Raw genomic sequence first — 16,936 nt, forward strand, 5'->3', positions numbered from 1 at the left:
TGGGTGGAACAGAAGTTGTATGGATATGAACAGAAGTTGTATGGATATGAACAGAAGTTGTATGGAATGAACAGAAGTTGTATGGATATGAACGGAAGTTGTATGGATATGAACCGAAGTTGTATGGATATGAACAGAAGTTGTATGGATATGAACAGAAGTTTTATGGAATGAACAGAAGTTGTATGGAATGAACAGAAGTTGTATGGAATGAACAGAAGTTGTATGGATATTTTGAAAATGGCTTTAACGATTCTCAGAGCTTTGACAAACTGTGTATACCTATATTTGTGGTAAGAATAACTCAAATTCTGGTTTGACAGTTGTAATTTTTTGAAAATATAATTTTAAAATTAAATTTGGTTAACGCTTTGCGTTGCTCACGGCTTCAGTGGGAATTCCCGCACTTGACTCAAATGTCTAAGTATTTAGTAGAGCAGTGTTTCCCAAACTGTGTTCCGTGGAGCCCTAGGGTTCCGCGAGGCCTAAGTAGGTGTTCCACGAACTACTGGAATGATCATCTAGTCAACCTATACGTGAATTAATCTCTAAGTAAATGTAGAAAATTGTGAACAAAATACATTCCATAACATCAATATGAACTTTGAACTAATCTAGATTCAAGACTAACTTGTAACAAAGTTACCAAGATAGATCAACCATTAAATAATTTCAAGTTTTGGTTAAGTTTTGTATTTCTTAGAAGTACCACAATATTTCACAACAAGGTATCGTTATTTTAATTTAGTTTCCTGTATCTTGTTTATGCGAAGCAAGATTTTCGTATGTTGTAAGAAAGTCAAATTGTAGAAATAAACTTGACGCCACACTTGGTATTAGAATTCAGCTTATCAATATCGTGCGTGATCAAGAAACTATGCTCCACTCTACTACGACATAATATCATCTGAGTCATTAGACCTTCTATGTACATGTATGTATGTATGTATGCATATGTAATAAGTATACAGTTTTTAAAAAAATTTATACTTAATTTATAATATTTTTTTTTAATTCAAATAATTGAAAAAAGAAATAAAGTGTTCCGCTCAATTCTCCGAAAGTGCGAGTGTTCCGTTAAGGAAAAAGTTTGAGAACCGCTGCCGTCAAGAGTTGAATAAGTGCATGGAACAATTTGCGCACCGTCTTGTGTACATTTAAAGTTCTAGTCATTGGAAAATCATTAGCTGGACTGTTAGTTGAACAACTTGATTGCGAAAGTTCACTGGAACTAATGCGCATAATGAAGAATTAAAAGGCCAGACCACCACGAGCTTCATCAACTTATTTTGTTTTCATCTATTTTTTTGTTTAATTACTTGTTTCTCCTACACTCTTTTGTATTGTATATTACGGAACTGGTAAAGCCGCCATTAAGTGCAAAATAAACAATCACCTTGACTCTGCAAAAGTCTGTTTTCAAAAGAAAAGAACTTCATTGAACTGCCTTCTTTTTACAAAGCTTTTACCAACTCACTCCCCCTACCCCCCCCCCCCCCTGTCTGTTAGAGCAGTCTTTTTATCTAATTACCCATGCAGTACTGAACATGAACAAAAAAAGTTCTATGTACATAATCACTATGTTTACGATTAGGTATTCAAGAGCCCCCATCTAGCCAGCGTGAGCCAACGAGTATCACCTTATCAACAGGGCGTGCTAAGCCTGCTACATGAAATAAATTAGTTCGCTCAACACTAGCTTAGCACTGCCTACTGACAAGACTTCATTCGCACTGTGAGTACACTACAGTTGGTAATAGTGTCAGTCTATTTGATGTTATGTTTAACCCAAAAGGTAACTTCAGCTGAATAACGTAATGCTTTGATATATTTTAAACCCAAAAGGTAACTTCAGCTGAATAACGTAATGCTCTGATATATTTTAAACCCAAAAGGTTACTTCAGCTGAATAACGTAATGCTTTGGTATATTTTAAACCCAAAAGGTTACTTCAGCTGAATAACGTAATGCTTTGGTATATTTTAAACCCAAAAGGTTACTTCAGCTGAATAACGTAATGCTTTGGTATATTTTAAACCCAAAAGGTTACTTCAGCTGAATAACGTAATGCTCTGATATATTTTAAACCCAAAAGGTTACTTCAGCTGAATAACGTAATGCTTTGATATATTTTAAACCCAAAAGGTTACTTCAGCTGAATAACGTAATGCTTTGGTATATTTTAAACCCAAAAGGTTACTTCAGCTGAATAACGTAATGCTTTGGTATATTTTAAACCCAAAAGGTTACTTCAGCTGAATAACGTAATGCTTTGATATATTTTAAACCCAAAAGGTTACTTCAGCTGAATAACGTAATGCTTTGGTATATTTTAAACCCAAAAGGTTACTTCAGCTGAATAACGTAATGCTTTGGTATATTTTAAACCCAAAAGGTTACTTCAGCTGAATAACGTAATGAGTACGAAATGGAAAGCTGGATGAAACATTTTCTTAAAGGTTTCGGATGTTCCGTGCCAACCTAAACCTACTACATCATTGTCGGACGGAAGCGACGGAGGCTCGAACTGGGGACCATTATGATACGTATGAAGAACATACCCACGACCAGCCACTTGTTAGAAGATCCAGAAAACGGTCAGACGTGAATCTAAGATAAGGCATATGTAATGAAATGCCTCCAAAAGTAGAAAAGAAACAGACTCAAAATAAATGCTTAGAGCAGGTGACAGTACGTTTTGAATAACCGCAGCTCAGCTTTTTGAGTCTTTGTATCACCGGTCAGAGAATCAAGAGGCGGAACTGCTGCAGACTTGCCAAGTTGTTAGAAAATTCTTTAGAAGAAAATGCTAAGGGGAGACTATAAAGTAAATTGCTTTTCCCTTCAAAGCATCTGAAATCCTAGTAGTGCCAAAGAAAGACTGTTACCCGATGAAATATAATAACTGTAGCTTAATGACACGAGTTGTTGAAATGGTAACTAGAGACTGACTTTAATTAACGCAATGAAATTACTTATCAGAAAGGTAATAATTGTTGTTTTGTATAGTGCCTGTGCAATAAGTGAAGTCTCAGTCCAGGGTAGCCTGTCTCATTGTGAAGTTCTGCATATCGAGAGATTAAAATAATACAATGGGTCAAAGGGAGACTACTAGACTATTGTTACCCCTTTTACAACACGTAATTATGACAGTGTGATAGCTCAAGGATCGATACCAAGGTGACGTCCTTGGAATGTTGACAAAACGTTTGCCACTCAACATAAACCAGAGTCATAAATGGATCACTCTTTAGGTACAACGGATAACCCCCCACACACACACACACACACACACCCACACTCCCCTTACACGCACACACACACACATTGCGAGGGGGCAATATATGTCACTTGACAGTTCAAAACAATAATCTTGTCACCATTGCACCCAGTTGTACATGTCAGAGATATACCAATCGTTTTTTTAATGACCCCAAACTCTTATGAACCGTTTAATTAAGAGGAAAAAAAGGCACGTCTATGTTAGTTCACAAATAGCAAAGCAAAATATATTTACAATCAACTGATGTTTAAAAATATACGTCTAATAAAATAAGCATTAAACGCTTCAGTAAGAGAGAATATACCCAAACGCTTAAACCCTTTTTAAGTTTATTATTTTTTTGACAAGTGATACATTGTCTCTCTTTTGCAGTGTACTGATATTTGAACGAAGAATGAAAGGAAACAAGTGTGTATCATTTACGTAAAAACAAAAGGAGGAAAGGCTGAACCAATCAACAACAAACAATTTGTTTTAAGCCCTGTAAGCCTTGACTAATGACGCAACAACCCTGGCACAAAGTGGTTCATTGCGCCAGGGACCATGGCTATTTGGGGCCCATAGGAACCCTCGAAAAAATTAGTGAAAAAAACGTTTAAATATCAGCTAATTAGACAAGCAGTACCTGCATTGGGCTATCGCCTTGTACTAGGCTCCTATCAGGCTTAACATAAAAGGGGGGAGAGGAACTTAACGTATTTTTTAAACCTAGGCCAAGGGGCACCTTCCTAAGCAAATGGCCTTGACTAATGAATTGACTTCCTCAAATTCTTTTCTTCGAAGTCATTTTTTTTTAACACAAGGGAGGTAACAACGATAATTAGTGTCAGTGTATTTTAGTTTCGTGAGTTTCCTTTCTTTGATCACTTCAAACTAAGTTTGCAGACAAAACGGTTACTTTTTTTTTTAATTTTAGGAACGTGAGGTGGGTGAGGGGAGGCGGATATAGAACGTACGAAAACTTTGTACGCCCCTAGATTTTACCAGCCACCATCTGTTCCAGTTGGTTCAATAGTGGAACACCCACTATAGAGATCAAGTGATACTAATAGTTGTCTTTCCGTTTTAGTAAAAATATCTTCAACAAAAAACCTTCCATACAAACGACAAGCTGCTAACAATAAGTAAACTAAAAATTTTACCGGGGGGCCATTTGCACTGCTAATAATAATGTTGAACCCAGCTTCACCAGGGTGCGACCTATCAGTTCTCGTGTAGAGACGACTTGGATCTGCCTTGCAAACACAGACATTTGTAACGAGCAAACACAGACATTTGTAACACAGACATTTGTAACGCAGACATTTGTAACGCAGACATTTGTAATACAGACATTTGTAACGTGCAAACACAGACATTTGTAACACAGACATTTGTAACACAGACATTTGTAACACAGACATTTGTAACACAGACATTTGTAACACAGACATTTGTAACACAGACATTTGTAACACAGACATTTGTAACACAAACATTTGTAACGTGCAAACGCAGACATTTGTAACGTGCAAACGCAGACATTTGTAACGTGCAAACACAGACATTTGTAACACAGACATTTGTAACACAGACATTTGTAACACAGACATTTGTAACCTGCAAACACAGACATTTGTAACACAGACATTTGTAACACAGACATTTGTAACACAGACATTTGTAACACAGACATTTGTAACACAGACATTTGTAACACAGACATTTGTAACGTGCAAACACAGACATTTGTAACACAGACATTTGTAATGTGCAAACACAGACATTTGTAACACAGACATTTGTAACACAGACATTTGTAACACAGACATTTGTAACACAGACATTTGTAACACAAACATTTGTAACGTGCAAACGCAGACATTTGTAACGTGCAAACGCAGACATTTGTAACGTGCAAACACAGACATTTGTAACACAGACATTTGTAACACAGACATTTGTAACACAGACATTTGTAACCTGCAAACACAGACATTTGTAACACAGACATTTGTAACACAGACATTTGTAACACAGACATTTGTAACACAGACATTTGTAACACAGACATTTGTAACACAGACATTTGTAACGTGCAAACACAGACATTTGTAACACAGACATTTGTAATGTGCAAACACAGACATTTGTAACACAGACATTTGTAACACAGACATTTGTAACACAGACATTTGTAACACAGACATTTGTAACACAGACATTTGTAACACAGACATTTGTAACGTGCAAACACAGACATTTGTAACACAGATATTTGTAACACAGACATTTGTAACACAGACATTTGTAACACAGACATTTGTAACACAGACATTTGTAACACAGACATTTGTAACACAGACATTTGTAACACAGACATTTGTAACACAGACATTTGTAACGTCAAAAGTGTAGAACTAACGAAAGGAAAAGTCTGAGCTAGACATGACACAAGTGTAAGGATCTCTCATCTGTTTAGCTGACCTGATGTTCTTTAAAATAGAGTAAGAATTTAGAAAAAAAAAAAAAGGTGTTACAGGCCTACATTTATTTGTAGGTCGTACACAAGTATGAGAGAATGGTTGAGATGGACTAGTCATTAAAACACAAGAAGTTCAATGCCTTCTTCTTGTTGTTTTCTTCGGGACGCTAAACTCTTTATCTAACAAACGAAAAATGGCTCGAAAAATAAAAGACTTGAGTCTTATGCCTGACAATGTTTATGTACAGAACTGGATAAACACTAAAACTATGTTTGGACGTAGAGATCTAGAGAGTTCTAAAAAATGTGATAAAATATTAACAGTCTTACCTCGTAGGCGTTTGCTATATTCACTATTACTGCATTCTCAGCAACATATCCGCATATTCCTTTGCCAAAAGGTATCTCTATTTTCTCCGTCTCTGTGGAAACGGACTTGAACTCAGAGTCATACGTGACGTCAAACAAGGTTGAAACCAAGTATTTTTTTATTTTTTTTTTCACTAGGAACATGGAACACCTGTCGGCATTCAGCAGGATGCACATATTCTGAAGGATCTTGAAGCATAGACTCGTGACGTTCAATTCGTTGGATATGTCAATCATCAGCTCGTGCATCAGCTGCTTCTCGTCCAGGGACATGAGTTCGCTTTTAGAGCGTCTTCTGCTTCTGGGCTGCGTTGGCGTCGATGAAGGCGAGGTTCCTATGAAGGTTGGCAATCCGTCCACCAAGTGGATCAAGGGGCTTAAGATGCCTCCTTTTTCGAGCTCCTGGGCTGAGATCTTATACAGAGGTGTGTCTGTCCCGGGGCTCGTCCTGGGGCTCATGATGTTGGTGTTTACGTTGCTAGGGTAGTTAAAGTAATCCACCCCAGACAGGGCATTAGCAAACATCCATGCGTTATTCAAACTCTCGCGGCTTTTGCTTGCGTAGTAGCTGTACAGAAATGTCGGGTTGTCGTCCAGCCATTTCTCCGTGACCTCATACTCCCGCCGGGTGTCTTCGTCAACATTTACAGCACCTTCGTCACCGGAAGGCAGAGGGTGGTTGCTGGGCACGCCTTGACCACTCAGCCTGCTCACAGCATAGCAAGCCCCTCGCTTCGAGGGGCTTATCGGGCTCCAAGAAGCGCATCTGGGCCGAAAAGCATCATTGTCCGGGGACGGCGGACTATTCTGGGATGGTGCCTCTTGTCCGGTCGACACGGTAAGGGTAGGGGGAGGGCAAAGAAGCACAGCGCTGCTGCTGGTCACTGGTACTGCACTGCTGCTGCTCACTGGTACTGCACTGCTGCTGCTCACTGGTACTGCACTGCTGCTGCTCACTGGTACTTCACTGCTGCTGCTCACTGGTACTTCACTGCTGCTGCTCACTGGTACTTCACTGCTGCTGCTCCCTTCACTCGCACAGGTTGGGATCATCTCCGACGACGGACCTGTGCTATCACTGCTTGCAGTCTTGTTTTGGTCAGTATCCATCTTGAAAAACTACCCCAGAAACTTATGAAAACTGTTTATAAGGGCGCACCGCACAGCTACCCTTCACTCTGAGTAAGAACAATACCAACACCGGCTGCAGCAGCTGAACACCTGCTACAGCTGCACCTCGCTTCAAACACCCAGTTGAGGTAGGCACTTTAATACATCGACAACACTAACACGAAAAGAAAAAAAAAAACTCTTATCATATTATGAATGAATGTGTACAGCCAGCCCGGCTTATACAACTAGCACCTACTGCGGGCTCGCTCGCCACGGGTCACTCGCGACTATAACGCTACACCGCGTTTATTGTTACAGGCTATTCAGGGGTGGGAACATGTAGAAATCGTGCATGAATCCAACACAAGCTGCACGTGGGAAAAACATTGTAAAATAATATAACCTACAGTGTCCTACAGCACGCATGCAATAGCAAGTCTCGCAACACAGCTCTGTTTAGCAAGAATGGACCTCATTCCCCAATCGTAAATAAACACATTTAGCCACGTCATAATATTGATAAAACAATGAAAAATACGTATCACGTGACAGCCACTATGGATAACATAATTTGTATAGAAGATATATAGAATCACGTGGCTAAATGTTGTTTGTTTACGATTGGTGAATGAGGTCCATTAAAACGATAGATCTGTTTGCTTTGAAACTGCGTCAATCTTTCTTTCGCCGATATGTCTGAATATTCCAATATATAATCTTGCATTAGAGCTAATTCTTGTCATCTAGAATTAGCTCTTATTTTCTTATAATACAAGATATCCCAACACGTCAGACGAGAGCAGAATCCTGCGTGTCACGGCAACACACACCGCGAGGGACTGTAAACAGAAGAAACACACAGATACACACAGATACACACTTGCTAGACTAACAAAACACAAACAGAATAGAGGAATCGTATATATATATAAGCTGATATAGAGTGAAACTGCATCAGTTATTCTGAATCAATCATGAAAATTTATTTTTAAAACATCTCGACTAGCGATCATAAATGTGTGGAAATATTTGTAGTCAGTGTTTGTGTTCAAACACAACCTGCACGCTTAGAGCATACTCAGTGCGCTAAGGTCCAATCACTTGGGAAGGAGGGGGGGGGGTGTTCGTGTTGCCTCTTCAAAAGTTATCTTTAAAAAGTTGCTAAAGTCTGAGCATCCACGATGGAAGGTGGACCTGTTTCGTGTCACTATTTGTTACTTATATATAAAAAAAGAAGGTTTTATGGTCGAAAAGAGAAAAGCCAATACGGTAGTTTATTTTTTTAAGCTATCGACCATATTCTCTAATTAACTCTCTACAACCAAAATGGAGATTAAACCAAAAATGGAACATTTATTAAACTCCATAGCCCAAGACATCACAAAGCGAAAGTGGAGCTGGATAGGAAACACCCTGCGAAAACCAGCTACCAATGTTTGCAAGGCAGGCCCTTGACTGGAACTAACAAGGAAAGAGGAAATTGGGAAGACCCAAGCAAACCTGGAAGAGGTCAGTCATCAGTGAAGCTGAGGGTACTGGAATGACATGGGAGCAGATGAAGAAAGCTGCTCAGAACCGAGTTCGGTGGAGAGGTATGGTTGCGGCCCTATGCTCCCCTGAGAGTGCACATTCATTCTTGAATGAATAGAATCTACATGCTAAAATACCCAAAGACGTCTAGTCTGTACAAAATAATACATTTTTAGATTTTCTAGCTCTCTTGCTAAATTTAAATTAATTTTTATTTTTATACTTTGAAAATATTTTAAATATTTTAACCATTTTTTTTGTTTAAGCTCCATTTAGTTGTAGAGAGTTAATTAGAGAATATGGTCGATAGCTAAAAAATTTAAACTAATGAATTTTTTTTTTCGACCATAAAACCCTCTATTTCGTAAATTATTCTCCACGTTCCGGCGGAATTATTCATTTTGCTAATTTGTATTTCACTACCCTGGCTATGATTAAACATCAATAACTTTTTTGTTTGTAATCAGAAAATGTTTTATTTATTATAGAACTCAAGGGAAAAGCTTCTTTTTTTTTTACATAAAACAACGTAAAGTTTATAAAATGAAACATTAATTAAATTTAATGAGGTCAAACCATCGATGGTATCATCAATTAGAAGAGAAAGAATTATCGGACCTTAATTGTCACAATGAATTACCACTCGGGATGTTAACCTTTGTTGTCTATATGATGCCTGGGGAAAAAGTTAAGTCTCAGTCCGGTATATCTAGTCTCATTGTGAAGTCTTACGCTACGAGTCATTGGACAAGAGAATGGGTCAAAGGGAGACTACCATAATAATGTTATCCATTTTTACAACACGTTATTATGACAGTTCAAGGGTCGATACCAGGTGACGTCCTTGGTATGCTAACAAAACGATTGCCACTCAACATAAACCAGAGTCATAAATGGATCACTCTTTAGGTACGGTTAGTCACGAATAACCCCACACCCACAATCTCCTCAGAAACACGCACACATTATTATTAGGGTCAATATATGTCACATAGCAGATCTTATAGCTCAAAACATTCAATAATTTTGTCAGCAGTGCGCTCAGTTGTACACACATGTCCGAGAGGCCAGCCGTTAATGGACCTCATTCACCAATCGTAAACAAACAACATTTATTCACATGATCTTATTGATAAAACAATGGAAAAAACTGTAACGTGACAACCATCATGAATTAAACATGGGATGAGGAATGTGCCTTTATCTTTGTGTCTTTTGGAGTATTTTATTAAATTTTGTTTTTGTATTTGAAGATTATGATTCAGTGTTTTATGTATATTTGCTACTTTACTTTGGAGTCTTCTGTCCTAAAGGCTTTCTAAATTTAGTGATTTTACTAAAGGTGTTACTCTAGTCAAATGTAAATATTCGTTTGTTATGAATCTCACTGCTCTATTTTGTGTCTGTTCCAGTTTCTTAATGTTTTCTTGAGTTGAGGGGTCCCAGACAAAGGATGCATATTCTATTATTGGCCTAACCAAGGTTAAATAACATTTTAGTTTTATGTTCTTATTTGATTTATAGAAATTTCTTTTAATAAATCCTAACGCTTTGTTTGATTTTTTTTTTATAGTTTCATTAATATGTGGATTCCATGACCGTTTTTCATTTATTATAACACCTAGGTAGTTTGCGTTTTTAGTCTGTTACTGGTTCGCCATGAATAAGATAAGTGGAATTAATTTGTTTTAGTTTTTTTGTTACTCTTAACAACTGACATTTTTCTGGGTGGAAAGACATGCTCCAATTTGATTCCCATTTCTGTAATTCATCTAATTCTCTTTGTAAAATATCTGTGTCTTGTGTTGTTTTTATTGTTCTATACATTATGCAATCGTCTGCAAATAATCTGACTTTTGTTCCTGAAGTAATGCAATTTGGTAAATCATTTATGTAAATTAAAAATAGTAGTGGACCCAATATATTATATATTGTAGTGCTTGATACTTGAACCAGTAGTCACTGAATTTGTGCTACCTGCATAGGAAACCCAATTAGTAAATGTATTGCTACATACAGGGATGTCCGGGGACCTGATTTGTTCTCATTACCAAACCTAAGGAAGGAAGGGAGAACTCACCATCATGTACTCCAGTCTGTGTCCACGAGGAACCTGTACGCTACTAGTGAGGGCGCCGTTGTAAAAAAAAAAATAATAATTTACTTTGGATTATTTCGTTTCTTTCTACAATTACACGTTGTCGAGCGAACGTTCCTAAAACTAGTTCTAGTTTTGCCTTTTAGCTAATTGCTATTTTCACGTTTCACTGTAACCAAAGAAAGATAACACAGAAAAACGAAGAAGTGAGGAACTAACTATAATTATTTTTGTTACCTCCCTTGATTGTGTAATATGCGACATAACTAATTATTATTAAAAGTATTAGTATTATTATTATCATTATTATGTTAGAAATGAACGAGTAGTCATTCGCTAAAGAGAAACAAAATTCATCGTAGTCCCTTTAACAGTTTCCACTGAGGAATTTTCTGGTGATGTGGCAGGTCTGCAGCAAAACCGCCCTCTGACATTCCTAGGAATGCCAAGGGCCTTGAAGGTGTCTGTGAGGTCAGTTGTTATTATCCCCTTGGTTGATATAACAATGGGGTATATTGTATTTTGGACAATTTCCATAGACGCTTAATCTCTAAGCCTAGGTTACCATATTTACTTTGATTTTCTATCTCAGTTTTTCTTAAATTATGAGTCAGTGGTACGGCGATGTCGATAATGGTAGCGTTTTTTTTTTATCAACGAACAGAAGATCCGGGCGATTGAAATCTACCGTTTTGTTGGTCAGAATAGGCCTATCCCAGTACAGCAGATGTTCAGTAGACTCGAGAACCTCTTGTGGTGAGTATTTATAATATGGAGGAGTATCCTTACCGATCAAATTGTGTGTCAAAGCCAAGTGCTGGTGTATTAGCTTTGCAACTTGGTTATTGCGACCTAGGTATGCATATTCCGATAGGGCTGAACATCCCGCCATTATATGTTCAATTGACTCACCCACATTTCCACATTTTCGGCATTTGTCAACAATATTGAGTTTTAGATTATTTGTAGAAAAAAAAAATATATAGATTAAGGCTTTAATTCAAATTGTCTGCGTGAGGAAAAAAATAAATCTAGGCGTAAATTAAATTCTAATATTTGCTGTTTATAATTTTGCTTGCAGTTTCATGTGTAGCAGATATGATAAATAATAAGAGTTGTAAACACAATATAAAATAGCTGGAATCATCATCTTGATGCTAAAAACTGTATAACTGTGTTCATCTGACTATATTCAAAGGAATTTTGAAATTAACTTAATGAATGGCTCCATTAAACAAATGCTTTTTAAAACAAAAAAAGCTATTTAAGCTAATATTAATTGAATTTGCATCAACTATTTTAATTCAATCATGTAATTAATCTTTAATAGATTTAGACTTGGGGGGGGGGTGCAAACTCATGTTTTCATTCGCCCTTTTTAGATGCCCCCGAAATAGGAAAAGACGCTACTAGTTTTGTGTGGCCTGTCTGTCCGTCGTCCGTCCGTCTCGTTTATATCTCAGAAACTAGAAGAGAAAATGAAAATTGGACATCATGATATTTTAGATCATTCAAAGTTCTGATGCAACGGCTACTTTTTTCTTTTCCGAAAGTGAACCATCTAATTTTTTTAATTATATATGCAAGCAGATTTTTCAAAAAATTAATAAACTTTTCAATGAAAACCTTCAGGGGAGGTAGCTTTTTTTTAAAGGTCATTTCGCCCTCACTGGCATAAAGGAAAGTACCTGGCAGCAGATGGCCTCTGAGAGAGGCTGTTGGAGAGCTCTCACAAACGCTGCGGGACAAATATTTGAGACTAAAAAAAAAGCCATTATTGAAGAAATGCGCAGAATACGGAAAAGAAACTTAAATAGACCGCCAGCGGACAACGGCTATATCTGCACAAAATTCGGGAAAATATGCAGGTCGCAACTGGGTTTGCGTATTTATGTGAAACACTGCACTTAGTCTTCGGAATCGAAGACATTGCCATTATTATCATTATACAAAAATGATGTCAAATAATTTGCAGTGATTACGCACAAAATTAATCTCATTGTCATGACTTTCTTTCAAATCCTAAGAATAGCCCCTATTGAATTATTGAATATTAGAGCCTACTGTTTTTAGGTTTAATAGTCAATTTAGTTTTAGTTTTAATATAAACATTATTATTGCTGAATTCACTACAAAATGAAATTAAGCTAATGGGAACCTTGTGACTCCTGCAGTCCGACAATATTAGACATTACAACTTTTAAATAAGCAAAAGGAAGGCGAATATCTCTTCTAGTGGCTACATCCACTCTTTTTCTTTTTGTTTATTTTTGAAGTTTGTTGAACACTAAAAATAATTCCATTTTCGACCACAGTTTTTGAATTTTACTGAAACATTGAATTGCAGTCATTTCTCTGGTGTGCCTCCTATGCTAACATTTTTACTGAAACATTGAATTGCAGTCATTTCTCTGGTGTGCCTCCTATGCTAACATTTTTACTGAAACATTGAATTGCAGTCATTTCTCTGGTGTGCCTCCTATGCTAACATTTTTACTGAAACATTGAATTGCAGTCATTTCTCTGGTGTGCCTCCTATGCTAACATTTTTACTGAAACATTGAATTGCAGTCATTTCTCTGGTGTGCCTCCTATGCTAACATTTTTACTGAAACATTGAATTGCAGTCATTTCTCTGGTGTGCCTCCTATGCTAACATTTTTACTGAAACATTGAATTGCAGTCATTTCTCTGGTGTGCCTCCTATGCTAACATTTTTACTGAAACATTGAATTGCAGTCATTTCTCTGGTGTGCCTCCTATGCTAACATTTTTACTGAAACATTGAATTGCAGTCATTTCTCTGGTGTGCCTCCTATGCTAACATTTTTACTGAAACATTGAATTGCAGTCATTTCTCTGGTGTGCCTCCTATGCTAACATTTTTACTGAAACATTGAATTGCAGTCATTTCTCTGGTGTGCCTCCTATGCTAACATTTTTACTGAAACATTGAATTGCAGTCATTTCTCTGGTGTGCCTCCTATGCTAACATTTTTACTGAAACATTGAATTGCAGTCATTTCTCTGGTGTGCCTCCTATGCTAACATTTTTACTGAAACATTGAATTGCAGTCATTTCTCTGGTGTGCCTCCTATGCTAACATTTTTACTGAAACATTGAATTGCAGTCATTTCTCTGGTGTGCCTCCTATGCTAACATTTTTACTGAAACATTGAATTGCAGTCATTTCTCTGGTGTGCCTCCTATGCTAACATTTTTACTGAAACATTGAATTGCAGTCATTTCTCTGGTGTGCCTCCTATGCTAACATTTTTACTGAAACATTGAATTGCAGTCATTTCTCTGGTGTGCCTCCTATGCTAACATTTTTACTGAAACATTGAATTGCAGTCATTTCTCTGGTGTGCCTCCTATGCTAACATTTTTACTGAAACATTGAATTGCAGTCATTTCTCTGGTGTGCCTCCTATGCTAACATTTTTACTGAAACATTGAATTGCAGTCATTTCTCTGGTGTGCCTCCTATGCTAACATTTTTACTGAAACATTGAATTGCAGTCATTTCTCTGTTGTGCCTCCTATGCTAACATTTTTACTGAAACATTGAATTGCAGTCATTTCTCTGGTGTGCCTCCTATGCTAACATTTTTACTGAAACATTGAATTGCAGTCATTTCTCTGTTGTGCCTCCTATGCTAACATTTTTACTGAAACATTGAATTGCAGTCATTTCTCTGGTGTGCCTCCTATGCTAACATTTTTACTGAAACATTGAATTGCAGTCATTTCTCTGTTGTGCCTCCTATGCTAACATTTTTACTGAAACATTGAATTGCAGTCATTTCTCTGGTGTGCCTCCTATGCTAACATTTTTACTGAAACATTGAATTGCAGTCATTTCTCTGTTGTGCCTCCTATGCTAACATTTTTACTGAAACATTGAATTGCAGTCATTTCTCTGGTGTGCCTCCTATGCTAACATTTTTACTGAAACATTGAATTGCAGTCATTTCTCTGTTGTGCCTCCTATGCTAACATTTTTACTGAAACATTGAATTGCAGTCATTTCTCTGGTGTGCCTCCTATGCTAACATTTTTACTGAAACATTGAATTGCAGTCATTTCTCTGGTGTGCCTCCTATGCTAACATTTTTACTGAAACATTGAATTGCAGTCATTTCTCTGGTGTGCCTCCTATGCTAACATTTTTACTGAAACATTGAATTGCAGTCATTTCTCTGGTGTGCCTCCTATGCTAACATTTTTACTGAAACATTGAATTGCAGTCATTTCTCTGGTGTGCCTCCTATGCTAACATTTTTACTGAAACATTGAATTGCAGTCATTTCTCTGGTGTGCCTCCTATGCTAACATTTTTACTGAAACATTGAATTGCAGTCATTTCTCTGTTGTGCCTCCTATGCTAACATTTTTACTGAAACATTGAATTGCAGTCATTTCTCTGTTGTGCCTCCTATGCTAACATTTTTACTGAAACATTGAATTGCAGTCATTTCTCTGTTGTGCCTCCTATGCTAACATTTTTACTGAAACATTGAATTGCAGTCATTTCTCTGGTGTGCCTCCTATGCTAACATTTTTACTGAAACATTGAATTGCAGTCATTTCTCTGGTGTGCCTCCTATGCTAACATTTTTACTGAAACATTGAATTGCAGTCATTTCTCTGGTGTGCCTCCTATGCTAACATTTTTACTGAAACATTGAATTGCAGTCATTTCTCTGGTGTGCCTCCTATGCTAACATTTTTACTGAAACATTGAATTGCAGTCATTTCTCTGGTGTGCCTCCTATGCTAACATTTTTACTGAAACATTGAATTGCAGTCATTTCTCTGGTGTGCCTCCTATGCTAACATTTTTACTGAAACATTGAATTGCAGTCATTTCTCTGGTGTGCCTCCTATGCTAACATTTTTACTGAAACATTGAATTGCAGTCATTTCTCTGGTGTGCCTCCTATGCTAACATTTTTACTGAAACATTGAATTGCAGTCATTTCTCTGGTGTGCCTCCTATGCTAACATTTTTACTGAAACATTGAATTGCAGTCATTTCTCTGGTGTGCCTCCTATGCTAACATTTTTACTGAAACATTGAATTGCAGTCATTTCTCTGGTGTGCCTCCTATGCTAACATTTTTACTGAAACATTGAATTGCAGTCATTTCTCTGTTGTGCCTCCTATGCTAACATTTTTACTGAAACATTGAATTGCAGTCATTTCTCTGGTGTGCCTCCTATGCTAACATTTTTACTGAAACATTGAATTGCAGTCATTTCTCTGGTGTGCCTCCTATGCTAACATTTTTACTGAAACATTGAATTGCAGTCATTTCTCTGGTGTGCCTCCTATGCTAACATTTTTACTGAAACATTGAATTGCAGTCATTTCTCTGTTGTGCCTCCTATGCTAACATTTTTACTGAAACATTGAATTGCAGTCATTTCTCTGTTGTGCCTCCTATGCTAACATTTTTACTGAAACATTGAATTGCAGTCATTTCTCTGTTGTGCCTCCTATGCTAACATTTTTACTGAAACATTGAATTGCAGTCATTTCTCTGGTGTGCCTCCTATGCTAACATTTTTACTGAAACATTGAATTGCAGTCATTTCTCTGGTGTGCCTCCTATGCTAACATTTTTACTGAAACATTGAATTGCAGTCATTTCTCTGGTGTGCCTCCTATGCTAACATTTTTACTGAAACATTGAATTGCAGTCATTTCTCTGGTGTGCCTCCTATGCTAACATTTTTACTGAAACATTGAATTGCAGTCATTTCTCTGGTGTGCCTCCTATGCTAACATTTTTACTGAAACATTGAATTGCAGTCATTTCTCTGTTGTGCCTCCTATGCTAACATTTTTACTGAAACATTGAATTGCAGTCATTTCTCTGTTGTGCCTCCTATGCTAACATTTTTACTGAAACATTGAATTGCAGTCATTTCTCTGTTGTGCCTCCTATGCTAACATTTTTACTGAAACATTGAATTGCAGTCATTTCTCTGGTGTGCCTCCTATGCTAACATTTTTACTGAAACATTGAATTGCAGTCATTTCTCTGTTGTGCCTCCTATGCTAACATTTTT

At 37.2% G+C, this 16,936-nt stretch overlaps 1 protein-coding gene across 1 annotated transcript in view; it reads right to left on the reverse strand.

The window, feature by feature from the left end:
* The window catches only part of LOC106060643 (dual 3',5'-cyclic-AMP and -GMP phosphodiesterase 11-like), a 148,389-nt gene extending 140,882 nt beyond the window's left edge, over nt 1–7,507 (reverse strand). Inside the window, exon 1 of the mRNA XM_056019041.1 lies at nt 6,078–7,507. Coding sequence (XP_055875016.1) covers nt 6,078–7,226 — 1,149 coding nt within the window. The 5' untranslated portion in view covers nt 7,227–7,507. The remainder of the gene's footprint in view (nt 1–6,077) is intronic.
* Nucleotides 7,508–16,936: the final 9,429 nt, after the last annotated feature.

This window comes from Biomphalaria glabrata, chromosome 2 (genome assembly GCF_947242115.1).
Source record: "Biomphalaria glabrata chromosome 2, xgBioGlab47.1, whole genome shotgun sequence".
In the NCBI taxonomy this organism is placed as follows: Eukaryota; Metazoa; Mollusca; class Gastropoda; family Planorbidae; genus Biomphalaria; species Biomphalaria glabrata.